At 34.8% G+C, this 26275-nt stretch overlaps 5 protein-coding genes across 12 annotated transcripts; 3 read left to right on the forward strand and 2 right to left on the reverse strand.

The window, feature by feature from the left end:
* Nucleotides 1–1230: 1230 nt before the first annotated feature.
* LOC107366351 (ovostatin) lies at nt 1231–9271 on the forward strand. Of its 5 annotated transcripts, XM_089267764.1 has the most exons (9): nt 1231–1346; nt 1491–1672; nt 2046–2456; nt 2799–2965; nt 3119–6712; nt 6830–7865; nt 8013–8126; nt 8341–8739; nt 8808–9271. In XM_089267764.1, exons 1-9 carry the CDS (start codon nt 1276–1278, stop codon nt 9245–9247), a joined length of 6414 nt encoding a protein of 2137 aa, XP_089123890.1. In that variant the 5' UTR covers nt 1231–1275; the 3' UTR covers nt 9248–9271. The 5 variants fall into 5 exon arrangements, with proteins under 5 accessions (XP_089123890.1, XP_089123888.1, XP_089123891.1 ...); XM_089267762.1 differs by having other exon boundaries at nt 6830–8126; XM_089267765.1 differs by having other exon boundaries at nt 6830–8126; nt 8506–8739.
* Nucleotides 9272–9578: 307 nt separating this feature from the next.
* Nucleotides 9579–13603, reverse strand: LOC107366358 (uridine phosphorylase 2). 4 transcript variants are annotated; one of them, XM_089267768.1, is made up of 6 exons: nt 13522–13603; nt 13097–13298; nt 12949–13014; nt 12536–12835; nt 12309–12423; nt 9579–10424 (listed from the first exon to the last, which is right to left on the reverse strand). In XM_089267768.1, exons 4-6 carry the CDS (start codon nt 12818–12820, stop codon nt 9928–9930), a joined length of 897 nt encoding a protein of 298 aa, XP_089123894.1. In that variant the 5' UTR covers nt 12821–12835; nt 12949–13014; nt 13097–13298; nt 13522–13603; the 3' UTR covers nt 9579–9927. The 4 variants fall into 4 exon arrangements, with proteins under 4 accessions (XP_089123894.1, XP_015789427.1, XP_089123893.1 ...); XM_015933941.3 differs by having other exon boundaries at nt 13435–13603; XM_089267767.1 differs by lacking the exon at nt 12949–13014.
* A 1331-nt stretch (nt 13604–14934) lies between these two features.
* foxo (forkhead box, sub-group O) lies at nt 14935–18977 on the forward strand. The gene is made up of 4 exons (XM_015933934.3): nt 14935–15374; nt 16105–16494; nt 17134–17869; nt 17931–18977. The coding sequence occupies exons 1-4, from the start codon at nt 14994–14996 to the stop codon at nt 18272–18274; spliced, it is 1851 nt and encodes a 616-aa protein (XP_015789420.1). The 5' UTR covers nt 14935–14993; the 3' UTR covers nt 18275–18977.
* Nucleotides 18978–22144: 3167 nt separating this feature from the next.
* Nucleotides 22145–24364, forward strand: LOC112539813 (uncharacterized). The gene has a single exon (XM_025162602.1). The coding sequence runs from the start codon at nt 22145–22147 to the stop codon at nt 24362–24364; it is 2220 nt and encodes a 739-aa protein (XP_025018370.1).
* A 543-nt stretch (nt 24365–24907) lies between these two features.
* On the reverse strand, nt 24908–26275 carry LOC112539814 (uncharacterized protein F54H12.2-like). The gene has a single exon (XM_025162603.1). It carries the CDS (start codon nt 26273–26275, stop codon nt 24908–24910), a length of 1368 nt encoding a protein of 455 aa, XP_025018371.1.

The raw sequence follows: 26275 nt of genomic DNA on the forward strand, positions 1-26275 counted from the left end.
GCAATAGTTGCGAGGACTGTTGTCATTGTTATCTAGTTGATCGTAATTTTTACGTGGATTTTAACTGCGAAATAAAGAAAGAAGAGTGTTTAATTAGCAATTAAGAAAATACTTAAAATGAAATTGCTGTTACAAGCTAAAGATTGAGATGGGTTTATAATTGATTATGGGCAAATGATTAGAGACAAGAGAAACTTGAATCAACGAGCAATTAATTTGTCAGCATTAATTAAAAAATGTTTATCTCTTAAGTGTTTTTTGACAACATCAACGTACTTGTTGAAAAATTGATCATGAATCGAAAAATGCACAATTTTCATCATCAATCTGATAATGAACCTTTCATCACCAAAAGTTAAAACTTTACCATAAAATTGATTCTGGTTTCAACGAAAACTTCAAGATAAATGAAATCAAATTTTTAGATACTATCAATAGATGAATTGAAAATGAACAATGACAATCTCATGAAAATAACCAGAAAAGATTGATAGTTAAAACTTGAATAAAATGCTGTAACCATTAAACAAGAGTTCTGGCTTAATTTTTGCTTACATTTGTTGATTAATTGTAATTATAATGTTTGAAGAGCAATGGTTGATTACAGATGAATCTATCAAAAACTGCATTGACAATCACTTTCTCACATGTGTAAGGAAAGATGTGTTTTTGATGTGCATAATTTTGGTGACCATAAATGATGGAAAAAGCATAACAATTAAATTTACTATTAGATACAAAAATATCAACTGATTGACTGATTAAGAAACAAGCACTAATGGTAAAGAATCATAATCAGGACCGAGAAATGGTTGAAATTTGGAAGAATACAAATTACTGAAATTGTTAATTGAATGTGTAACAACATTTTAGCCTCTAGTTATTTAAAATTGCAATTTCATAAAGATATTACAAGATGATAATTGCCTGTGATCATCTTATTATCGAATGATGTGAAGAAGAATATCAAGAAAAATCTTATGTTGACGCCATTTAGTTGATCATGTAAAATTGATAATCAACTGATAATCATAATTATGTTACTAATGTATCAGCAGATTTTGTTGAATTCAATGGCAGAAAACTGTAAAGACTTTGAACCAGAAATTTTCTTATGTTTTGACATTTTCCATTTCTGTAAATTCATCAATAATTGAAGAGCTTTTCGATTCCCCCAATAGCTTTTTGATACCGTTGGGTATAAAAGGTTGATTAACAATTAAGACAACTGTCAATCAGTTGATTCCTTTTTTTCGGTGAACATCACGGAAAAAGATGAATCTCTTCGGACTTTTGTGCCTGCTTGTAAGCACCGTTCTAGTAAACGGTAGCATCCAATCCAATGAGTAAGTTTCCACCATTTTTCAACAGACAAATTCAATAACAACTCTGCTGATACTTTTTTTCCTCTTCCAAATGTTGTTCCATCAATTGGATTAATATTGTTTTCTTTTCTTGCTTTTCTTTCTTTTCCATCATTCGCCATGAAGTAAAAAGATTATCAGCTCCAAACAATACCTTTTAACTTTCCCCCAAATTTTATCATCCACTGGAAACAAAATTTGCTTGACTTTACTCGATGGATATGTTCCAGAGGAAAAGGACCTTCGTGTTATCTCCAGTGATGCTGAAAATCGTACAGTTTTCTCTGAAACTTTCAGAGTTGAAAAAGGTAATGTTTGCTTTTTGATTTTAACCAAGGTTCTATCCTTCACCGAGAATTGTCACCCAGAGATCAATCTTTTTTGCAAAATTTGTTGAGAAAAGCTGTCATTCCGAAGATAGCCAATATAAGAGACTGGAGCTTCTCTGAAAATAATGAAGGGAAAAGCTAAAGATTAATACATTTAGTTTGTGGACCGTGATTTTGATCATTGTTTGCGTAAAAATAACTGAAATATCACTGACAGGTGAACATTATTTTAAGAAAAAGGATTCATATTTACCTGGGTGACAATCTTTGACCACTGAGGCCTCTACAGGTGATGTTGCTGTTGCAGAAAACTTCTGATTAACTCGTATATGTATTATTCGTTTCTTTACAGACACTCAATGTTTCGCTCTCGAAACTAAGGACATCAAGTCAACCTACGTTAATTTGAGAGTCCGATTGGGAGCTGATATTGATGTCGCTCAAATTGTACCATTCCAGCCATCATATGGTATGTCAATGATCGAAACCAGCAAACCAGTCTACCAACCTGGTGAAAATCTCAGGTTCCGAGTTATTGGTTTTGATGGATCAATGAAACCATTGAGAAGTGATTTCGTTTCAATTGCTCTTTTAAATCCTGAGAATGTAAAAATCATGGAATGGCCCGGAAAGGCACTAGAGAAAGGAATGAACCATTATGAAACTGAACTTTCCTCAAACAACAAAGAAGGTATCTGGAAGATTGTTGGTTTAACCAAATCAGGTGAAGCCGTCGAGAAATTATTCCAAGTTGCCAAAAAAAGTAAGTTAAACTGTTCTTACATTTGTTGATTGAAAATATGCAAAAATAGGATTAAACATAAATTGTTTGTTGTTTGCATTTGAAATGCTCCATCTGGTGTTTTTAGGCTTCAACAGTTACATACGGTGCAATCGTTCATAATCTGCTGAAGCTAACGGATTAATCAATTAAGACGATTGTTTATTCGTGTTATATTCTTTGCCTTTACAGTTAATTTAATTATTGATTCATACCTTAATTACTTTTTACCAAATTAAAACCTATCTGCTTTAGCTTGTTTTTGTTGATTTATTTGTTTTTTGTTTGAATTACTAACAGTTTTCACCTAATTTTTCTTTGCAGTTCAACCTGAAGTTGTCCTAAGAATCACTCAGGGTGAAAAGTTCATTGTTGCAAATGAAGATAAACACCGAATGGTCGTATGTGCTGAAGACAAACACGGAGCTCGATTGAATGGAGGCTTAGTCAACGTCAAAGTTGGAAATCACCTCGTTATTCGAGAGAATCCTGTAAGTTTACATTTTGCTTGTTTTTAGATATCAGAATAGTTTTACTGATTCTGAATCTTGAAATACTTTCACTAAGACTTTTATTGCTCATAAGAGCATCGGTTTTTTCGATGTTTTTGATTTCTAAATTACTTATTTCTTTTATCAATGAAGCTTGAGGAGGATGGCTGTGTCCACTTCCACCTCAAAAATGAGACATTCCGTTTTGATGCCTTGGTTGGAAAAAATATTCAAGGATCAATTGAATATATCAATCGAGAAACTGGCGTTCGTGAATACATACCATTCTATCTTCCAGTTGTACTAGCCCAAGTGCACCTTCGAGTACCTTCCAGTGCATTAGTCAAAAGCTACTACAAATCAGGTCTTCCTTACTTTGGATATTTAATCGTTGAAACCCCTAACTATACTCCACTTGCTAATGCTGAAGTTGAAATCTGTTTCAAAATCGCAAGCAAACCTTTCCAATTCGAGGATTCTCATGAGAAATCATGTAAAATCTTAACCTCATCAGCTAATGGACTAATCAAATATGTTATTCCCCCTGTTCCCGAATTTGTTAAGCAAATCATCGTTGAAGCTACAATTCCTGGCGTTGCCGATCACAAACAAACCTTCGTTATCAATCCCTGGGTTGAACAAAGCGCTACTCAATTTATCATCAAACCAATTCTTCGAATCGATTCCTGCGAAAGTATGCCTGAAGCTACTCAATTTACAGTTATCATGACTCGAAATGGCACTGCTTTATTTAATAAGTTGTACCTTCAATCAGCTGGTCGAGTTTCTTCAGCTCAAACCAAGTCTGTTAAGCTTACCCCAACTCCATATGTTCCAGAGTCCGATATCCTCATTGGAAACTGGCCCGAATCAGCTGAAATCTACTCTGCAAACATCTACCGAGAAATTGATGCCGAATCAGACAAACATTCCGTTATGAATAGAATTGTCATGTACGGTCTTGACTCTAACGGTAATCTCATCTCTGACTCAGTTGCATACCTTAAGGATTGTTTGAAAGACGAATCTTTAATGTCTGTTAATGTTGACAAGAACAATAGAATTGCTGTTGATCTTAAGGTTCCACAGGGTGTTCCTTGTTCAGTTGCCGTTGGTACCTCAGCAGAACGTGGTCGATTGACTGAACAAAAAATCAATAAATTGTTAGAAAAGTTTGACGATATCTACGCTAAAAGCTTTGAATGGGACCGATGCAGTTTAGCTAAATTAGAGCGAAACACCAACAGACCTTTAATAGCTGATTTCAAGAACAATTGGGATACCTTCAAAGAAATGGGTTTACGTGCAGTTTACACAAAATCTGACATTTTCAACAAGTCATGTGATTGGGAAGTTTTCGATGAAGCAACAGTAAACAAATCACTCCAAGGTTTACTTGCTGTTCAACACACTCTTCCTTATCCTGAACACATTATGACTTCTCTTGCTGACTCAGCTAACATGGCTCAATTGAATCAATTGGAAAACTCATTGATCAATGATGTTTTGTTCTGGGGACCAAAAGAAAACTTACAAGATTTCCTTAAATCTCTTAAGGAATCTGATCTTGCTGGCAAATCAGACATTGCTGTTCATGCTATTTGTATGGATCAAGTTCGAGGAGTTAGATCACATTCCGTTGTAAAGCGATTGAATACTCAACCAATCTACATGCAGCATGATTTACCAATAATTATCTACCAAGATACTATCCAAAACGTTAGCCTTTACATCAAGCGAGACCAATCATCCATGAAACAATCAGAATGTATTCCAGTTGAATTAGTTTTTGAGAGATCCGACGCTTATGAAATCGTTTCTGAAGCTCAACCACGAATTTGTTCATGCTCCAAGGTTACCAAAGTACCTTTGAGAATTAAAGCACTCAAAACTGGTCCTCTTAACCTTAAAGTCGTTGCTCGATTCTCTTCATCTTTGGCTTCTGCTGAATGTACCTCAGAAATCGAAAGTTTTGAACCTCAACAGGTTGCTATCAGAACCAGAGTTGAATCCTACAATCCAAAGATAACTCTTCGAAAATATGAGTTAGCCTGCAAAAATCTCCCTAAAGCTCGAATTGGATCCGATGATGATGAAACTATTCTCATTGCTCAAGATTTAGCCAACATTTTTATTAAACAAATCCGAGATGACAAATCTATCCGAACCGATATTCTTGAGGTTTTGGCTCGATTCAACGGATTAGCTAATATGTACATCCGAAATGAAAAGAAGTTGCCCCGATCTTTGTCTCGCAGCATGGTCGGAGACCTTTACAAATTAGTTGAAGAACTATCTCACTACAAATTACCTCGTGGACCATTCTCATTCAACTCAGGTAACCAACGTGTACCATCACTCGTAGCTACCTCATTGGCTTACAAAGCTATCGCTAAAATCCAAGATAAATTGCCCCAATTCAGCGGTGCTGATCTTCTTACCGAAAGTTTTGAATTTATTGCTGGTAGTATGATGAAAGACGGATGTTTCCGCCCTAAGACTTACAGCAATATGCCAATCAATCTTTGGCCTTTCGACCATCAAGTTTCACCAAAGGAATTGACTGCTTTTGTTGCTTCTACTCTTGTCGAAGTCAAACAAACACCTAGAATTGTCTTGAAACGATGTTTGAAATGCATTGATAATCTTGAAGCTGAACAATCAGATTATTTGACCCGAGCTATGACTGCTTTCTTGTACGCTAAAATGAACAGAACCGAATCAGCAAAGAAACTTATTCGAGATTTGGAAAGTGAATTAACTACCATCCAAAATCGAGGAGAAAGAAGAATTCCTGAGCGATTCATGTCAGAGGCAATGGACAACTTGAAGTCTAACGATGAAAATCTTCGAGCTTTAGCTTATTTAGTCAAGGCTAAACTTGCATTGAACCAAACAGAATCAATTGAACAACATATCCAAAAGTTGATTGGCTCAAACCTTTCCCTTAACGATCCTTTGATTGTTGATACAATTGTCGAAGCATGGCGAATCCTTTCAACTGGTGATAAGTCAGTTATTGCTGAGATCGATTCTAAGAGAATCTCTCTTGAAAAATTTGAAATGAAGAAAATCGAATTACCACAAGAGGAGAAGAGTTTGGACTTTGATTCATCTAAAGGATGTCTAATCTTAGAGCGAGTTCGAGAGATCCCTGTCAGTAAATATGAAAGAAATTACCCTGTCAGTTCTGAAGAAAAGAGAGAAGATAGCTGGGAACTTAAAAAAGGAGAGACTCCAGCTCCATACATCCGAAGAGGATTCAAGGTTCTAAAGAGCCAACGCGGATCTGATGAGTCTTGTTCAACAAGAAGAATCACCGTTTGTGTTGACGAAAACTTAAAGGAACAACGTTCATTCACTGTTGTAGCTCCAAATTACGTAATTGATTCAAATCGTCTTGATCGAATGATGATTGCCCATGAAACACCAATTTCATCTTATCAAATCAATGAATACTCCAGCTCACTCATTATTGCACCATTGAAAGATGCATGTTTCGTAGTTCCATTAGTAAAGCAAGGTGAAATGGTTGAAGAAGAAGTCAAGGCTTACATCATTAAGGTTAATAAAAATGACAAGCCTACCGTTGGTTCAATCCAAATCCAAAAGGAATGCTCTGTAAGAGCTCGTCGTGCTGCTCCTGATCAACAAAACAGTTCAGCTAGCACCGCTAAACCTAATCGGTCATCAGGTTCACAACAACCCAACAACAACCAAGGAAGAGATTATGCTAATCAGGTAGAAGTGAGTTTATATTCGTTGAATTAGACTTTTTAGATTATTCAATTATTATACTTTCATTTCTGAGCTTTGATATCGGTTTAATTCAACATCGTATTTTCTATTCATTTTTATTTACAGGAACAACAACAACAAACTTATGATTACCCAGCCCCAGCATATGAAGCTCCAGCTAAAGGATACCCACCAGCTCCAGCACCACCAACATACGAGCCAGCTTACCAAGCACCAGCTTATGAACCTCCAGTTAAAGGATATGCACCACCTCCACCACCACCAGCTTACGCTCCACCCGCATACGAGCCTACATACCAAGCACCAGCTTACGAAGCTCCAGCCTATCAAGCTCCAGCATATGAAGCTCCAGTTAAAGGATATGCACCACCTCCACCACCACCAACATACGAGCCAGCTTACCAAGCACCAGCTTATGAGCCACCAGTTAAAGGATATGCACCACCTCCACCACCAGCTTACGCTCCACCAGCTTACGAAGCTCCAGCCTATCAAGCCCCAGCTTACGAACCTCCAGCTAAAGGATATGCACCACCTCCACCACCACCAACATACGAGCCAGCTTACCAAGCACCAGCTTATGAACCTCCAGTTAAAGGGTATGCACCACCTCCACCACCAGCATACGCTCCACCGGCTTACGAAGCACCAACTTACCAAGCCCCAGCATATGAAGCACCCGTAAAAGGATATGCACCACCTCCACCACCACCAGCATACGAGCCAGCTTACCAAGCACCCGCTTACGAACCACCAGTTAAAGGATATGCACCACCCGCTTACGCACCACCAGCATACGCTCCACCAGCATACCAAGCCCCCGCTTACGAGCCACCGGCATACCAAGCTCCAGCTTACGAGCCACCAGCATACCAAGCTCCAGCTTACGAACCACCAGTTAAAGGATATGCACCACCCGCTTACGCACCACCCGCTTACGCACCACCAGCATACGCTCCACCAGCATACCAAGCCCCCGCTTATGAGCCACCAGCATACCAAGCTCCAGCTTATGAAGCACCCGTAAAAGGATACGCACCACCTCCACCACCAGCCTATGAGCCACCAGCATACCAAGCTCCAGCTTATGAAGCCCCAGCTAAAGGATATGCACCACCTCCACCACCAGCCTATGCACCCCCTGCATACGCACCTCCAGCATACGAGCCAGCTTACCAAGCACCAGCTTACGAAGCTCCAGCCTATCAAGCTCCAGCATATGAAGCTCCAGCTAAAGGATATGCACCACCTCCACCACCAGCTTATGCCCCACCAGCCTATGCACCACCTGCATACGCTCCTCCAGCATACGAAGCTCCAGCAAAGGGCTATGCTCCTTTACCTCCTCCTCCTGCCTATGCTCCACCAACATACGAAGCTCCCGCTTATCGAGAAACTCAAGGTAAGTGAAAATAATTCTTAGTAAAGATCAAATTTAGTTTTTTATTTATTCCGTCTCAACCCATACTTGAAGTAGAATAGTTCAGTCAGTCTTTTAGTTTTCTTTAGTCATGTGTTATCGATGCGTTTCAATAGCTATGTATAATTACTACGTACAATTAATATAAAGCAAGAAAAATGAACTTTAACTTTGATCAAACCTGTTCCATGTACAGTATCTGGTCAAGATAGGCAAAGAACCATCAATCCACAGCTTGAATTTATACAGTCAGCCGAGAAGTTCTATCGAACTTTTCCAGGCTTGTTAAAGACCGGTTATTTCCAGACGAACAATCAATACAATTCTGACGGCATTGTGACGCTTTCTTATTTGCATTCAGGCCGATCCACTCAACTTAGATATGGTAATTCATTTGCTTCTAACAATGGACAGCAAGCACGAAACCCATCAAATTCTCAAAGAGGAAATTCTCAAAACCAACGAGGTTACAACATGAATCAAGCTTTACCACAATCTAGAGCAGCTCGACCCAACATGTGGTCACAAAACAGCCGAGGATCTAGGATGTCTCAACGACAAGCAGCTTACCCTGTTGGAAGTAACATGCTCCGAAGTAAGTGATTGAAATAGTTAAATAACTTTCTATTTGTTCTAATGAAATCTTTTCTTGATTATTTTCAGACGAGAGATTTGCACAAGCTTCAGAATTGAGAGGTGTTGTAGAGTGTGGTCTCCAACAAGTTGCTTCCTCTTGTCCCGTTTGTCTACCTCGATTGGAAGTTAGCATGCTTGATAACATGTGCAACAGTACATCAGTTCTATCCATCATCAAGCCAACCCAAATAAAAAAGGAACAGATAACTTGTGGTACATTCACTGTCAATCACTCATATGGTAAAAACGTAAACAGCACCAATATTCCAGAACCATTCACAATTAACGACGATTGTAAATGTGACTCACTCGATTACAGCTATGCTATCATTATATCAGATCTGATGAAATCTGATGAAACAAAGGCTACCCGAACTCCCAAAGCATTTGGTGCAGAAACCACTATCATTCCTGCCACACCATCAAATGTTCAAAATTTCGCCACTTTCTATGCTACTGTATGTTAGATGAATAAATAACTTCTAAATTTATGTTTATTGTGTTTCTTCTTATGCAATCTTTTTTTGCCTTGTCTCTATCTTTTACCTCAACAAATTGAACAAAAATGACCAAAATCAATGAAAAATTAACCTCAAACAGTAAATAGCACAAAATTTCAATGAAATAAATTAAAGGAAATTATTGTTAAATTATTTGTTATTCCAACATTTGATCGGGAAAAATTAAGAAGCTCTTCTTTTATTGTACTTCAATATAAAGAAATTGAAAATTCAATTTGAGCTAATTTATAGATACATAATCATATCGGAATGAATTGATGTCTTGAGGCATTAAAAATTAGAGGTAATTAATGAACTTTATTGTCAGTAATTAAAAAAAAAGCTAATTATAAGCGGTTCATTTATGACCAAGAAGCTACATTCTAAAATCAATTAATCAATAAATTGTTTAAATTAACACAACAAAATACAAATCATATTCACAAGATTGTTGATTGTAAAATGATTGATGATTTTGATTAATGTGAACTAAAATCTGGAGTGAATAGTTATCAATTAAAACAACATGGCTTGGAACAGGTGAAAACCTTGAAAAAAATGGTCCAGCTGAATGTTAAATAATCTGGTCTTTTGATTTACGCAATTATGATGAGTGTTGTTGAATGATGATTGAGATGAACTGAACTCTAACTATTGATGATTGATTTAATATAATTGCTTATAATAGTGAACGGCCGAACTTGAAAATTGTTGTATGTTTCCTTATCGACACGAACTTGATCCCCTTCCAATCGATCAACCAGAATAACATTAACAATAGCACATTTGACCCGAGCTTTAGTGCACATAGCGGCAAAACAAGTGGCTTCCATTTCAATATTGGTAACACCTTTAGCAGCAATTTCATTTAAATAAATGGAAGCTTGTTCTCTGGTAAAATCACAGAAAGCGCCATCACAACGAGCTTGGCCTTCGTAAAAATCATCAGTGGTCATTGTGCAGCCTGGCTCAATAGGAATATCAGGATGATTAGCGGAAGCATAGTTAATCAAATTATTAGCTAATTCTTGGTCCAATGTGGCTTCCATATTGATTTCTTTGCCCAATTTGACAATGCGAAAGGTTGAACGGCACTGGTTATCAACGCACCTTTTAGACACAATTACAGTTCCTGGAGCTTTACCTGATGATACAGAAAAAAGACAAAATGTAAATTAATAAAGGAAATGACCGTGAAGTGATTAAGAAATGTTATATGAATGTAGAAATGTATGATTAAAGTATCAAAGAAAATAAAGGGTTAGAAAGCAAAATAATTGCCATTTTAACTGATAAACATAAAGTTAAAATGTTTCAACTGTAGGCATAACTTTAACGACATTGTTTGTATTTTGATGCACTTGTATCATCGCCAATATAAACCTTATCAACTATACAAAGGTAAACAACCAGGCAATTTAGATTCATTTTTTTTATAGCGATAGCTTTTTCCTCCAGTGAATCCATTTTCAGATCACATCTATTGATCTCTTAAGACTTTACACTTGGTTACCATGCCTTTTTCAACAGGGAAATAGTGTCTGATTTGATCTGAGGAACCATCCAAGAAGAAAAGATATTGATTGAAATGGTTAACTACCTTTTCCAGTTTGGATACACTTGAAAGCTGTAAAATACTAATAAGATATTCCAGTCTGTCAATGGAATCAAGAATAAATTAAGTCTCGTTTCATTGATTGAATACGAATCAAGGTTGAAATTGCAAATTACTCTTTTATAAATAAATATGAATCTAGCTGATTAATATTTCAACTAGCTTTTTTGCCTCATCTCTGTGTTAACGTTCAACCATGAAAATTGAGTTAGACCTCGATACCATATCATTTGCACACTGTTTGCTTTATTGGTTATTAATAGTCAATTATGTTGAATCAATTAATCATCATCAATACTTTAAAAGAGTGTTATTTTGTTTCGCTAGACAATTCATAGTTAATTTGGTCAAACTACAAAAGATTTTCAATAGTCGGCCATTGATTAACTTGGAAGCAAAACAATCTTTGAATGATAAGGTATTGTAAATCAACTTATGGACTGAATCACCAACTGAATCTGATTGTTATACAATGAGAATTAGATTTGAAATGAGTGACAATGAATCTTTTGTTATTTTAATCAATGAACATTGTTTACGATGTCTAATGAACCATGTGATTTGAAGAACGGGATTTTAAACTATCTTTTTTCATTGAAACCAATGAAAGTGAAAAAAATTAACGTAACTAATAATAGTAATTATTATACAATAATGAATGAATAATGCTACGAGTGAGAGTATCTTCAATTATAAGCACTTATGATAACCTAGTATAATTCATGATAACTTGAATGATTAAGGTTTGTAAATTTGGCAGAGAAAATACGAGTTCGGATGAGTAAATTTAAAAGTGAATCAACCTTCAAAGACGCAAAGTAGATGACCTTGCTGAAAGGAGGCCATGAAAATGATGATAAATAATGCGAAGGGTGAGGAAAACCGAGTTCAGCGACCTTGAATAGCAAAAATCATGGAACTGGAGTAGAAATTGAACATTTCCAAAGGTAGGTTTCACGCAGAAAGTGTGAAAATTTGTATCCAAAATCTAGGATTCAAGTTATCTACACTTAAAAGATAGAGTAAGAGGAAAACGTGGAAAAATTCATTTACAATGAGAGCAAAGATATTTAGATACACAATATAAATTATCTTCTGTTAAGATTGTTATCAAGACTAGAATAGAAAAGAAATAAAACATGTAATCTAACATGCAACATCATCTTCTAGGAATCATCAAAGGATTTTTTTCTGCCAACAAATATCATGTGATATAAATTTTGTTTACCTTTTTATTCTCTCATCAACTCGAAATCACATTACAAGATTGAATGTGTTGTTAGTTGAAAAGAGCAAAATAAAGAATCAAAGAAAAATAGCTTTGAATCATAAAACAAGGAAATTAGATAGCATTATCATTCATAATAACACTCACTTAATCGTTATTTAATTGTTGATACAGAGAACTCTTACCTAAACCTCCGCAGGTACCAAGTCGAAAAAAGACAACATCTTTACATTTGGCGTAAGCAACAAGCTTGAATAACTCGTGTAGCAGTATTGATAGAGATGGGACACCCATACCATGCTGAAGTGAAGAAATGAGATAAAAAAAGATTTAAATAAAAACATCACTGAATCCATGATGGAATAGTTTAAGGGATAAAGATAGTATTTAAATGCGTCACAACTTGCCATACATTAATAAATATAACTGGTCCAACTTTATACATGCTGAACCTGTGGCCATCAGCAGATAAATCAATCAGGTCACCATCAATTCTTAGTTCTTCCTTCATCATTAAAGCATATGTATACATTCGATGAGCAGCCCCACCGGTACAAATGAATCTAACATCACCAAAATCTTTTTCCAGGTTATCACCTTGTTTTGTTAAACCAAGATGATAAAGATGGTCTACTTCCATTGATTTGAGGTAATTATTGGTCAAATTGGCTCCATGAATTTCTTTTGCGAGTGACATCTTTCTTTACGAGCTCTAAATATCCAAATAAAAAAAAGAGATTAGTCAATTAGGTTCACCTAGGTTAATTAAAATAGGGAAAGAAACAAGGAAAATACAGTTAAGTAATGTTGTTGATCTTTTAATACCTTTAATAAAGAAACTTTCAATTCACTAATTTGGATGCTTAATTGGTTAAATGCGGTAGATGGCGACTGTACCAATTAACGATCATCAAGACAGTTACAATTAAAGATTTAACATCATTAATAATGATGATAAAGTAAATAAACTTACATTGATTATCACCAGATTAAGGTCATCTATCACAACAATAAATCTTGACAGGATCAGCTGAAAGTTGAGTTTCACCCAAACATAGCTTAAAGAAGTGTTCTTATTTACATTGTGTAACCAACTAAATAATATCCTTAATTTCACTTATCTTTACTGATCGATTAAATGCCATTATAATCACCAATCGATGAAAGTAAACTCACTAATAATTAACAATAAAAAAAATCACGATTAAAATATAGGTAAAATGTTGTAACAGTTCATGGTTTTCATAGACATAAATAGTAAGTAACACTGGAAGCAATGGAAAGAAAATAGTAAAAGTGTTAAATGATTACCAGTGATTAATAATTATGATCATAAACAAGTACATAAATTAACACATTTGAAGTATATTAATGAAATTGAAAACTAAACCTAAATACCATTGTTGAATGTAAACCAAGCTAATTTAATTCATCAAATTAATAATAACAAGACATTAAACTCTGACTAGTTTACCAGTTTTAGTCTTTGGGTAAAGTTACAATAGAAAAGCTGATAGATGGCATTGTTTTTTCCCCCCAATCACGATAAACTCAAAGATGTTTCATCAAGGTAAAGGGTATAATTGTCTGATAACTTGAATTCTTAGTAATGTTAACAATTCATCTTACAACCAAGAATGAAAGAAATAAAAAAAGTATATTAATGAATGATTGATTGAAAATTTATCAAAGTAAATTTTTTGTCAGGTTGAGTGAGGGATCGCGTAAAAATTTATGGCACTATCTGGTTGCTCCGATAACTGGTTATTGACTGGTAATAGATTCCTTTAAAAGAATAAAGTGCGTTTTAACAAAAAAATTAATCAATTTGTCAAAATTTATCAACATTAAAACCAAGAATTTTTTTAACTTGTTCAGTTTGGCCTTAAAAAAACAGGTTTGACTAGGTTTAGAAAATGAATTTACTTTCATAATCGATAGTATCGACAAAAATACAAAAATCGTTTCATCTCATCGATCAATGAAAGCATGTTGAAACCATGAGAAGCAAAGAGTAAGGTTACAGTCTTTTCCCTTAAAAGTTACCAAATGGTAAAAGTTAACCAAAGTGACGTCCATCAAATAGGGAATGTCTAAGTACTTGAAATACAACTGACCACTGTAAATGTTGGTCATTGACAATGTCTATTCAAGTAAAGAGGTAAAACTGAAAGGGGAAAAACTGTATTAATAGTTAAGGCATATGCCCGTTGTAAGGCGCTACTAGTGCTAAAGTTTAAGAGCATTTCGGTAAGAGTAAGAGCGCCTTGTAGTGGAAATATGCCTTAACTATTTTCTCTTTTTCAAATTCTTCAAAAAAGTAAACCTCTCTCTCTCTCCTTCTTCGTCATTTCTCTTTCTTTTTCTCTTTCTTCCTCTCTTTCAATACCTTCTCGTCATCATCATCCGAAACATCTCATCATCATCATCATCCTTCTCTGTCTGTTTTTTTCCAAGGTCTGCGTATTTTCTCTCTCTTTTCTCTCCAAACATTCTCATCAAAAAACCTTGATTTATCTTAAATTTTACTTTTTCTCTCTCTTTCTCTCTCTTTCTGTTAACCAGCGAAAGCCCTGAAAACTCTCACTCTTTCATTTACTTTTGATCAACTATATTTTTTTCTGACCCATCGCAATTAAATCAAATTTAAATGTTTAATATTGTATTTATATTTTGGTGAATTTGTATTTCTCTGTCTGTCTGTCTGTTTGCCTGTCTGTCTGTTCCTTCTCTCTCTATTTTTTTCCTCTCTCTCCCTCTCTCTCTCCTTCTCTCTCTCTCTCTGTTTTTCTCTTCACACCATACATTTTCGGTGTGTATTGGGAAAATACGAAAATATATTTATTCATCTATAGTATTTACATGATATTATGGCAGAATGGACTTTAGATTTTGAAGAGCCATTTCGTGAAGAGCCGTTTCGTGCTCGAAGTCATACATGGCCTCTTCCACCGACCAGTTTATCAATCAAATCCGATGATTTACCGGATAGTAACAATAATAACAACATCACTTTAGGTAGTGAAGTGTCCAGCCAGGAGCTCAAACCCAATGGAAATAATAGTGGACATAAGAAAAATTCATCTCGACGCAATGCTTGGGGTAACATGTCTTATGCTGACCTGATTACCCAAGCTATACAAAGTTCATCAGAAAAGAGGTTAACCCTATCACAAATTTACGATTGGATGGTACAAAATGTACCATATTTTAAAGATAAAGGCGATTCAAATTCTTCCGCTGGTTGGAAGGTAAGTCGTTTTAATTTATTATTTTTTACTCTTTCCTCGCGTTCTATCTCACACTCTGTATTTCCTATCTTTCCTCCTTCATCCACTTTCTCCCGTTCTTTCTTTCCTTTTTTTCTCCCCTTTCTGTTTCTTTCCAATCTTCATTAGAATCTTCATTCAGTTCCCATGGTTTAGTGTTGGGTCTGAAAGATGGTTACTTTCTCATCTTAAATTGTGCCAATTGATGTTAAATGTTGTTGGTTAGATTCCAATAATCACAAATATCATATTTATTATTTTAACAGCCATCAATGGAATTTTGATCGTTAAAGTTTGATCATTAAGTTGCCTGATAAACAAAAATTAATTTCAGATTTTCGAGCTTTCCTTGCATTAGTTTTCTTAACCAATTCAACTCTCCAATTTCCAAATTTAATTATTTTAATTAATGGCAGATATTTCAAATCAATATTATATTACAGGTATTCAAATCGTTAAACAGAGGCTTAAACAATTTTTAAATCTAAATTTCGGAGGCAGTAAAATTTATCATTATTTACTGTGTTAAACTCTTTCCCTTTCTCTCGTTCTGAAAGTGATCAAATTTGATCACAGGTTTTCATATTACCGAGTAAAGTAGCAACCATTTTTCATTCAAATTTAGTTTCCATTTTCCTTTTCAAATAATTTATGATTAAAACAAAATACTTTTTCTCTTCTCAATCCATTTTTGATTCTTTCACCACCATAGAACTCGATTCGACACAATTTGTCTCTTCATAATCGATTCAAACGAGTACAAAACGAGGGAACCGGAAAAAGCTCTTGGTGGGTGATTAATCCGGAAGCTAAACCTGGTAAGGCTGCGAGACGACGAGCAACCAGCATGGAAACACAGAAGTACGAAAAGAAACGAGGTCGAGTCAAAAAGAAGGTCGAAGCTCTTCGCAATGGTACCATTCTTGATGATAAACCATCTCCCGGTTCATCTGTATCAGAAGGTTTAGATATGTTTCCAGAATCACCATTACACCATGGTTTCCAGTTGAGCCCCGATTTTCGACCTCGAGCATCCTCAAATGCCAGCTCTTGTGGTAGACTTTCTCCTATAATTATTGAATCAGATTTACATGATGATCACGTATGCATCTAATTTAATTTTCCCTCTTCATTACCTTTTTTCACATTTAAATTTTAGCTAATGAAACTCGTTAACTGTCTTACCAGTTTTTTTCCATTGTCATTATCATGTTTATCATCGTTATACTTGATCAATGAGCATGTATCTTCATCATAGTATCTCCATCTCAATCAACATTTTACCTTGAAGTGATCTTTTCCATCAAGGGCCTTTCAATTCACATGATCTAGCATGTGATTCACCTTCTTTCGCCATCTGTTGGGTGATGAGATTCATAATTTTAAACTAGCCTAGTGAAAGTCAATTTTGGTTGGACATCTCTTTATGACAGTTATTGTTTAGAAATGCATGTTAATATGAATGTTAACATAATTATCAAAGAATAGATATTGCTAGCTCTTTGATTATTTTCATTCATTAGCTACTATTTTTTTACTATCAAAATTTTCTTATCTTCAACTCATATCAGTCTGATTGTTTCAAACTAACCAGAATTATTATCTAAATAAAATAGATAAATTATAAAATAATTACGTTATAATTATTAGCAGATTGACTGATCCCGGTTGATTGATGAAGAAGACTAAAACAATGACATGTTTATCATATGCTTACTTTTTTTTCTCCCTCTTTTATTAGGATAATCCTTCCTTGTCTCCTATTTCATCATGGAATTCTGATTTACGTTTGTATAATACTAATGATGGGCAAGATACAATTACAGAGAAATTGGTTGAAATGGCTAATACAATGAAGCTTGGTGGTCCTAGTTATAGTAAAAACAGTCCTAATTCACCTCAATCTCAAACGCAGCAGCAATCACAACAATCCCAGCCACAACTTCATCATCAACAAAGTGGTTCATCACCATCAGATAACAACACCGTCAATTCAGTGACCAAATCATACACTAATCTGAATACTTTTGGTGGTCAAGGATCAAATGTTACTTATTCAACTACCTCCATCTCCTGCAACTCGCTCAATCCATCAACTGATGGTTTAAATGCCAATCAACTCGGAAGTGGGTCAAATTCGATGAATTGTAATTCTTCGGACTCTTTTTTCCCTAATTCGATAGATGATAATATAACACTGACAACGCTAAACACTATCAACACTTCACGAAGTCCAAACAAATCGATCAATTCAGGGGCAACTTTTGGCGCCAATCAAAACAGTGCCAACAGCTCATACAGCTCCTCGAATATGTCTCCTTCTTTATCACCCAGTCAATCAATGGATTTACTTTCCAGTTCGAGTCAAATTAACAGTTCATTAAATAATAATTTTAGCACAAAGGATAATCAGTCACAACAAAATCAACAGCAATCGTCAAGCAATCGTCTTAATCAAATCACTTCACAAAATAGAGGTAAGTTAAATTGTTTGCTCATTAATCATGCAACTTCAATCTCTTTTTTTTACTCAAACAGGTCTCGATAATTCATCAATCCGACGATATAATAATTCCAAATTATTAGGTTCGCTATCACTCAACTCCAACGGTTCACCTCTTTCATTATCATCTCTTGGGACCACAGCGTCTCAAGTAATGGGACATATTTTATCGTTTAACAACCCATTGCCAAATGATTTGGATTTAAATATGGATTCTTTACAAGGAGGTTTAGAGTGTGATGTTGACCAAGTTATAAGGCATGAATTGAGTGTCGAAGGAAATCTTGATTTCAACTTTGAATCAATGCAAGCCTCCAATGTTGCCCCGATCCGGTCTGATCGACCAAGTTTGGTTGATCATTTTCATTTCGACCCATGATCCACCCATTAGTCCGATTGATCAGATCGGATCGGTTTATTAGTGGCTAAAAGTTGTGCGTTTATGATTACCAACGTGTTAGTTTTGTATGACTATTTTACAATAATTGTTTGTGTTGTCTCACAATTTGTGTTGAATTTTAATTGTACTCTAATTTTATATCTGTAAACTTCAATCAAAATTCATGCTTCTGACCCTGTAAAACTGTGTTAATTTCTCGATCCAAGAAACGATCTCGATCAAAGCGACGATTCATTGATCGTTTTTTTTAATCGATTACTCATTCGATCATGATCACTATTGTTCGATCGCTTAAAGGAACGATGATCGTCAAACCTCACAACAACCATCAAGCCTCTGATGATGAATCCATTCAAGGACTAAATGGAACTTCTCGCTCCAGCCAAATGTCAACATTTATTGATTGTACCATTGTTTCAGTTAGACATCACCAAAACACCCAAAACGCCTTACAGTCACCCCACAGGAACTGCACATGGAAATGGCCTATTTTAACTGTTGATCGGTCAGATCAATTTCATCATTTATCATTCTTGCCTAATAGTCTTATAATTAACGTAAATTATCACCACACAAACCAGTTTTATGAGTTTTTCTGGTTAACATTTTTACGAACAGAGATCAAATTTAAAGTTCGTTAACCATTACATTAAATTGAAATTAAATTTATTTAATTTTTAAACCCTGCCTTGAAAGGGACCATTGAAAGAAAACTATTTTCTGTTTCCGAACGGTCCAGTTTTTAAAGGGTGACTGTACAACAAAAGCTTTCTGATCTACAAACCAAGGTTACTAGATCAGGAAGAAAAGTCTATTTTTAAAAAAATGTTAAATTAAATGGGTATCAAAAATCAAAATAAAAAAATATTATTTACGGTTGAAATTGACAATTAAATGGGATGAGATTCAGAATATTATCAGATTACAGTAAAAACCCTTAAAATGTACAGCCTATTACTATAACATTGCCTAGTGAAATTATGTGAACAAGCATTTCAATGTAATATTTTAAATTTTGTTTAATTGCTTAACAATGGTTTTAATTTTATTGAAAATTCCCTAAGCCTTCTAATTAATATTTCATGACCAGTAATCAAATTCATTTCGGAATGAATTTCTTTCTTGTTACTCGTAATGTAAGCCGATAATTGTACATTTGTGCCCACTGTTCAGCTCAACAAATTCAACTGATTTGTGCTTGGACCCAACATTATTGCTCATTGAAATACATCATTGGAAAACAATCGACTATTAAATTATTTCTGGTTCGTTAAAATTTTCTCGGTTGATTGTTGGATACTGTTTACATTTGATTAATTTGATAATCTGGTGTCAATCATCTTTAACAGCTTCTTGAACCTGACGAGTTTCTTTCCTTGATTTCATGTTTTTATTATTGTAAAAATTGAACAGTAATCGTTATCGAGCCACATGTAAAATTTGATGTTAAGTGCGTATTATGTGGCGTTCGGATGAGGTGTCTTAGCAAATTGTCAATCAAATGAACCATAGTATGTGACCAGTAATTGTGATTAAATTGATTTGCAACCATTTTTCATGCTTATCTTCGTTCTTTCGCTGTTTTTTTGTTTGCTCGTAAAATAGCTGTTTATCTCAATAGAATCGCAATTAATGTCTCCTCGCGTTAATTATCTTGAAAACATTCATTTCAAATTGGAAAAACATAGTCTAGACAAAACACAGAATTGCTTGGTATGCACAAGAAGGCTTAATCACTAACGATAAATTAAAGTTGGTCGTACTTAACATTAACCTTAATTTTTAACGTTTTTTAAAAAAAAGACTGTTTAAGACTTAACCCTGAATGTTATTGTTAATCATGAACACCGTGTCGATTGGAGCTCCTTGTAGTCTTAGTGATAAATTTTTGTATTTTTCCAGTAATTTTGACAGTCCTCAGTTCCTCAAATCTAAAGCATGGACAAGCTTTTCATTTAATACTTCAACTGATTAAACATGTTCTCCATTTGGTTCAAAAGGGTGATTAGGGATAAAGAAGTAATAAAATTTGATTGTAGCTTCAAGTGTTTACCATGGAATTATGGAAATGAAAGTTATCCATATTTAAGGTCAATTTCAAGTGGAAATAAAATCTAATAATTTTTGAGGTAATCAATGAAATCATCAGCATTGTAAAGTTGATTCTGAGCTTCATAAAACTCTAAATTGATTGAAATACCAGCAGCAACTGAATTTATTTCCCCTCTTTTTGATTGAACGGTTGATCCCAGATTTGAACCACGAGCGAATTGAATCATATCTTCAGTTCTTGTGATTATCAACAATTAAAGCTTTCAAAATCATTCAAGGTCGCTCTACTATTTGACTGCTAATGACATTAAAGGTCATAAACTGCTATCTTCTAACACTCTAACACAGTTCGGTGTTAGTTGTGAGTCAATAATTTTTATCATTAAAGAGATGCACGAGTTTTTCAAAACCAGAATTACCAAGCTCAAGGAAACTTGAATGCTCATAAAAGTGTATCTACACATGCATCTAAATGCACCCCATCACTACATGCATGAAAACAGCATGATTATTGATTTGTTATCAACATATGTCAGTTCAAAAAAGATAGCGCCTTTCTAACGTTGCCTTGTCACTTGAAGTTCATATAACTGAGTGATCTAAAAGTTTCAATATATGGTTCCTCAATTTGAGGAAGCACATGGTTAAAATTCGGAATCTTCAGTGCCGTAAGTTATGACTGCGTACAAACGCAATAGATAAAAATCCCCTGTACAATGGGGTAAAATGGTGCACAAGCACAAAATGATGTCGCTTTCACTGTTTAGAGCAATGTGGATATTCCTAATATTAAATTCATCTGTAAGGTTAATTTAGTGGAAATAAGTAATTTAATTCTGGAATAATTAGAAAGGATAAATTGTTACTATCTTGGATTACAACAGGTTTGTGGAAACGGTTTTCAATTATCATAGACTCGTTTAGCTAGTTTGTATGCACGATTCATCTAATATAATGATGAATGAATGGATGAATGAATTTCGTTCTGTTGCCATCTCTAAAGTTTATGTAAGCTGACAATTGCACTTTTTGGGGATTTGTTACTCTTACCACTTTTAAGCTCAACAAATTCAGCTGATTGTTCTTCGAGACAATCTTATTTCCCTCCAAAATATACCTTTGGCAAACAACCGAGTATCAAATTCTGTATTAAATTCCTCATGGCTGCATCCAATTCAATCTGATTCAACAGGTTGTAGCATTTCTAGGTGCAGCTAAGTAGTTAGTAAAAGTCCGGAACAGTTCCAAAACTGTTTTACCGGACCAAAACTGTTTTTCTGGGCCAGGCCACTCTAGGCCAAAGCCCGGGTCTGAACCAAAAAAAAAAATTGTCAACTTAAGACAAAATTAAGTAATTTTGCGCGCGCGTCACCCTTTCCCACGCTAAGCTTTCCCACGCTCAATCAAAGTTTAACAACTAAATTAAAACAAACAAAAGGGATGAAATTAAATGAAATTTATTGATTTTCAAATCTTTCGGTAATCTTTTCCTCTGGAACCTGAGTTAGTCTTTGGAGTTCCTTGAAACAATATTGTGCAAATGTCAAATCTTTGGCATCCATTATGCCTAACATTTGCTTTAGTTGCAAATTTTCTTGATACAACCGCTCAGCTTTGGCAGCTTCAATATTTAATGCTTTATCCATCCGCATTATCTCTTCTTTAGATTGTTTTACCACTTTGGCACTTTTATATTTGATTGTGTCTTTACAAACTTTATGTAAAGTTTGTTCTACAATATACTTGACAAAATCTTTATGCTGCTCCGGTATGGATGCATACATTTCCATAACTTTAATGATAGTTTCAATTTTGCCTGCGATTGGCGATGGTTTCTCCAGTGCAGTTAGTAAATTAAATACTCCACGAAATTTTAAAGATGCAATTGATTGTCATATATGCAGTAAGCCATTAGGAACTAATAGAGTTCGCGATCATGACCATCTCACTGGTGTGTATAGAGGAGCCGCTCATCAGAATTGCAACCTTGAGTATCGAATACCTGAACAATATCCTGTTGTTTTTCATAATCTAAAGAATTTCGATGGACATATAATCATAAATGCTCTTGATACAAACTTTTGCAAAAGTGAACCAGTAATTATTCCTCATACAATTGAAAAGTACATTGGATTTTTCCTCGGTAAATTTAAATTCATGGATAGCTTCGCTTTCCTTTCATCTAGCTTGGACAATTTAGCTGCTAATGTTCCAACAGATAAGAAAGATTATTATTTGAAACAAGTTTTTGGAGATATCGACACTTCTCTTCTTCTAAGAAAAAGTGCTCTTCCATATGAGTACTTATCATCTCTCGATGTTTTCAATGAAACAGCGTTACCAGATAAGTCAGCATTTTTTTCTTCCTTAACCCAGTCGAACATATCAGATGAGCTCTATGAAAATGTAAAGAAGGTTTGGTCAAAGTTTAACTGCTCAACATTGAAAGATCTCCACGATATCTACCTTAAAGTAGATGTATTACTACTTGCATCGGTTTTTGAGAATTTTCGAGAGATGTCTCTCTTTAATTTCGCATTAGACCCTCTTCATCAATTTTCAGCACCCGGGTTAACTTGGTCTGCAGCGTTCAAGAAAATGAAGATTGAACTTGAACTTCTAACCGATTTTAATATGTTTTTGATGGTAGAGAAAGGTATCAGAGGTGGACCCACATCGGTAGTTAAGCGTCATGTGCGAGCAAATAATCAGTACTTACCTGATTACGATCCAAGTAAGCAAACATCTTTTCTGCTGTACTTGGATGTTAACAATCTTTACGGATATGCGATGTCGGAAAAACTACCGAAATCACATTTCAAATGGTCTTCTAGAACCATTGAAGAGATACTCACCACTCCTGATGATTCCGAAATCGGTTTCATCCTTGAAGTTGATATCGAATATCCTTGTGAACTCCACGATGATCATAATGATTTTCCATTGGCTCCGGAGAAAATGGAAATAACTCCCGATATGTATAGTCAATATCAAAAAGATCTACTGGATGAGCTTAAAGGTCGCGGATACAAAAGAATCAAAACTGCTAAATTGACAAATAATTTTTACAAGAAAATTCGATATGTTGTTCATTATCGAAATTTGAAATTCTATCATTCACATGGAATGAAGGTAGTAAAGCTTCATCGTGCTATTGAATTCAAACAATCATCTTGGCTTGCTGATTATGTTTCTTTCTGCACAACAAAGAGACAAGCAGCCGTGACTGATTTCGAAAAAGATTTTTGGAAGTTGCTAGTCAACTCAATTTACGGGAAAATGATCGAAGATAAGAGAAAGCATCGGATTGTTAAGATCGCACTTCAAGATGTTGAAGCTCAAAGATTACTTAAAAATGAAACTTGTGATAAATTCATTATACTCGATGATAACAAGATGTTATTTTCCCTAAAGAAACTCTCTGTTGTAATGGATAAACCGATCGCTGTTGGTTTTACTATTCTCGAACTGGCCAAACTGAAGATGTATCAACTTCATTACGATACATTCAAACCGTATTATAAATCAAATATTAGTCTTGTATACACTGATACAGATTCCTTCATTTATGAAATCAAGTCTGAAGATATTGTCGCTGATATGAGACAATTCGCTAACATCATGGACTTCTCAAACTATCCAAAAGGCCATCCCTTGTATTCGAATAATAATAATAAAAAAATCGGCTACCTCAAAGATGAGATGGCAGGCAAGCAGATATCCGAGTTTATCGGAATAAAGCCTAAACTTTATGCATTGAGGATTTGCGAAGAAGTTATCAAAAGAGCAAGAGGTGTACCAAGACCAATTCTGAAAAATAGAATCACATTTCAAGATTATCTCGATTGTCTTTACAATCATGATACAAGAAGAGATGTAACCACTACACTGCAATCTGATCGCCACAATATTCAGATGATAAGACGACAAAAGACAACTATATCTTCTCTCGAAGACAAGAGGTATTGGGTGGATCCATTAAAATCTCTGGCATACGGACATCATGATATTCAATAACTGATTTTTATTAAAATTACTAACATTTTTTTTAAAATTTTGTTAAATTGTTTTCTAAATTTGTACTGTAAGAAATAACAAGAGAATTTGAGCGCAAAAAAAAATTTTATTCACATTAAATATTTTTTCAATTGTTGAAATAATGTCTTTTCATTACTTTCGTGTTTACATTTACGGAAAAGTTTATAGAATGAGTTAAGGGAATTAACTGATAGAACAAATAGAATACAAAAGTATCCACAAGCAATTGATAAATTGCCTTGATACTTGATAGGATTATAAATATAGTAATCAGAATTAGCTTCTACAAAGGTAAGTATATTTCCTTGTGGTCGTCTTCCAAAAGAATCAAAGTAATGAGCTACTTTATTCTTGTCAAAGTAAACGGCTACCCAATGGCTTCCAGGTTTGTAACTTTCATCAAGGTTAATTATAACTGAACTAGGAGCAAGTATCCATCGTGGCAGTTGATCAAGTGCGTAAACCCCATTGAACCAAGGAACATCTTTTAGTAAGTTTTCAATCTCGATTGTAGTTAGCATTTTAGTAATCCAATCGTACAACTCGGTCTTTATCAATAGTGATCAAATTATCAAATTGTGCAAACACAATTGCTTTAATTGAAACATCAAGTTTAGCAGTAAACTTAATATCAAGTCTTATATTCCCTCTTTTAATCAGAGATAAAGTTCCATTTTCAGCCCCAATACTTCCATCAGGGGTTAGGTCAAAGGCAAATAAAGTTGAGTTTGATAAATAAGACTCCTTAGATAAATTTAATTGAGGGATTCCTTCATCTTGATTGAAACATCGATAAAGGTTGATGAATTCCCTCGCAAATAAATTTTCAGCAAAATTAGGAGTATACGGTATACTCGGAACAGTATGTCCATCAACTGATAATGCGATATAGTTAGTTTTAAAGTTTAGAAAATCAAATGGGTTCTCTTTAATAGAGCCTGAATGAGCTGAATCTTTTACGAGACCAATAAGTATTCGACGTGGTAGAACGCCATTGAAAATGTTTTCAATTGATACTGATGTTTGTCCTGCTGAAATAGCGAAACTTCGAGTATCATTTCTTGTAATGAAATATTTAGCAGCACCTTTATCCAAACCTTGAAGTAAACTCTTATGTGCTTCGGGGAAAAGCTTGACTCTTTTGATAAAAAGAGAAAACTTTTTGATTGTGAATTTATATTCAGTCACATCAGGGGAGATCAATGGGAAACCTGATGGACTTTTAGTGAATCTAAAAGTTAAAGGTACACCATTCAGTAGCAATTTATCCTGTTCGCATATTGATGAATGCAAACGGAAAAATAAATCGAAAGGTTGACGTAAATCAGTTTCTGTTACTTGACTTCCCGAGTCACAGAAATTAGGGTGCCTGAATAATAAGTCTTCGAGATATGATTGATAATGGTACATGTTATTTGCTTGGACAGTATTAACCGAACCTAGGAAAACGTCGATCTGCTCGAACATTGCATTTCCGAAATTCTCTACAGCTCGCACATGGTTTTCTTCTGCTAATGCTAAATGAGTATTGGTTGTAACAACAACATTCAAATGTATCATTGTAGATGCTAAATCAGTAAAATCTTCACTTGAAGGAACATTTATTTCGTAGAAATTACTTGATTCAAGACTAGAAACCGGTCGATATTCGACTTCATAGCTTGACTCAATTGCAGTTTGAGTAGGAGGTATAGTGAATACCTGTAACTCAGACTTGCTTGAAGGTAATGAAGATTCATGTAAGTACTCCATCATGAGAAAATACCAACCATATCCTCGCTGGTAAGGCTGTCCTCGATATAACGTAATATCAGAGTATCCATTGCCTGCTTGGGATCGGTAATGTTGAGTGAAATCACTATCACACGGACAATAAATTTTACGATTCAT

The sequence above is a fragment of the Tetranychus urticae genome, chromosome 2 (assembly GCF_039701765.1).
Source record: "Tetranychus urticae isolate SD_2017Ah chromosome 2, NJAU_TeUrti_SD_1.0, whole genome shotgun sequence".
NCBI lineage: Eukaryota > Metazoa > Arthropoda > Arachnida > Trombidiformes > Tetranychidae > Tetranychus > Tetranychus urticae.

Coding starts and splice junctions, on each gene's coding strand:
- LOC107366351 (XM_089267762.1), top strand. CDS start 1,276: ATGAATCTCTTCGGACTTTTGTGCCTGCTTGTAAGCACCGTTCTAGTA. Junction 1,673..2,045: donor AACTTTCAGAGTTGAAAAAG/GTAATGTTTGCT, acceptor GTTTCTTTACAG/ACACTCAATGTTTCGCTCTC. Junction 2,457..2,798: donor ATTCCAAGTTGCCAAAAAAA/GTAAGTTAAACT, acceptor TTTTCTTTGCAG/TTCAACCTGAAGTTGTCCTA.
- LOC107366358 (XM_089267767.1), bottom strand. CDS start 12,820: ATGTCACTCGCAAAAGAAATTCATGGAGCCAATTTGACCAATAATTAC. Junction 12,424..12,535: donor GACCAGTTATATTTATTAAT/GTATGGCAAGTT, acceptor TCTTCACTTCAG/CATGGTATGGGTGTCCCATC. Junction 10,425..12,308: donor TGGTACCTGCGGAGGTTTAG/GTAAGAGTTCTC, acceptor CTGTATCATCAG/GTAAAGCTCCAGGAACTGTA.
- foxo (XM_015933934.3), top strand. CDS start 14,994: ATGGCAGAATGGACTTTAGATTTTGAAGAGCCATTTCGTGAAGAGCCG. Junction 16,495..17,133: donor CAGATTTACATGATGATCAC/GTATGCATCTAA, acceptor CTCTTTTATTAG/GATAATCCTTCCTTGTCTCC. Junction 17,870..17,930: donor AATCACTTCACAAAATAGAG/GTAAGTTAAATT, acceptor TTACTCAAACAG/GTCTCGATAATTCATCAATC.
- LOC112539813 (XM_025162602.1), top strand. CDS start 22,145: ATGATAGTTTCAATTTTGCCTGCGATTGGCGATGGTTTCTCCAGTGCA.
- LOC112539814 (XM_025162603.1), bottom strand. CDS start 26,275: ATGAATCGTAAAATTTATTGTCCGTGTGATAGTGATTTCACTCAACAT.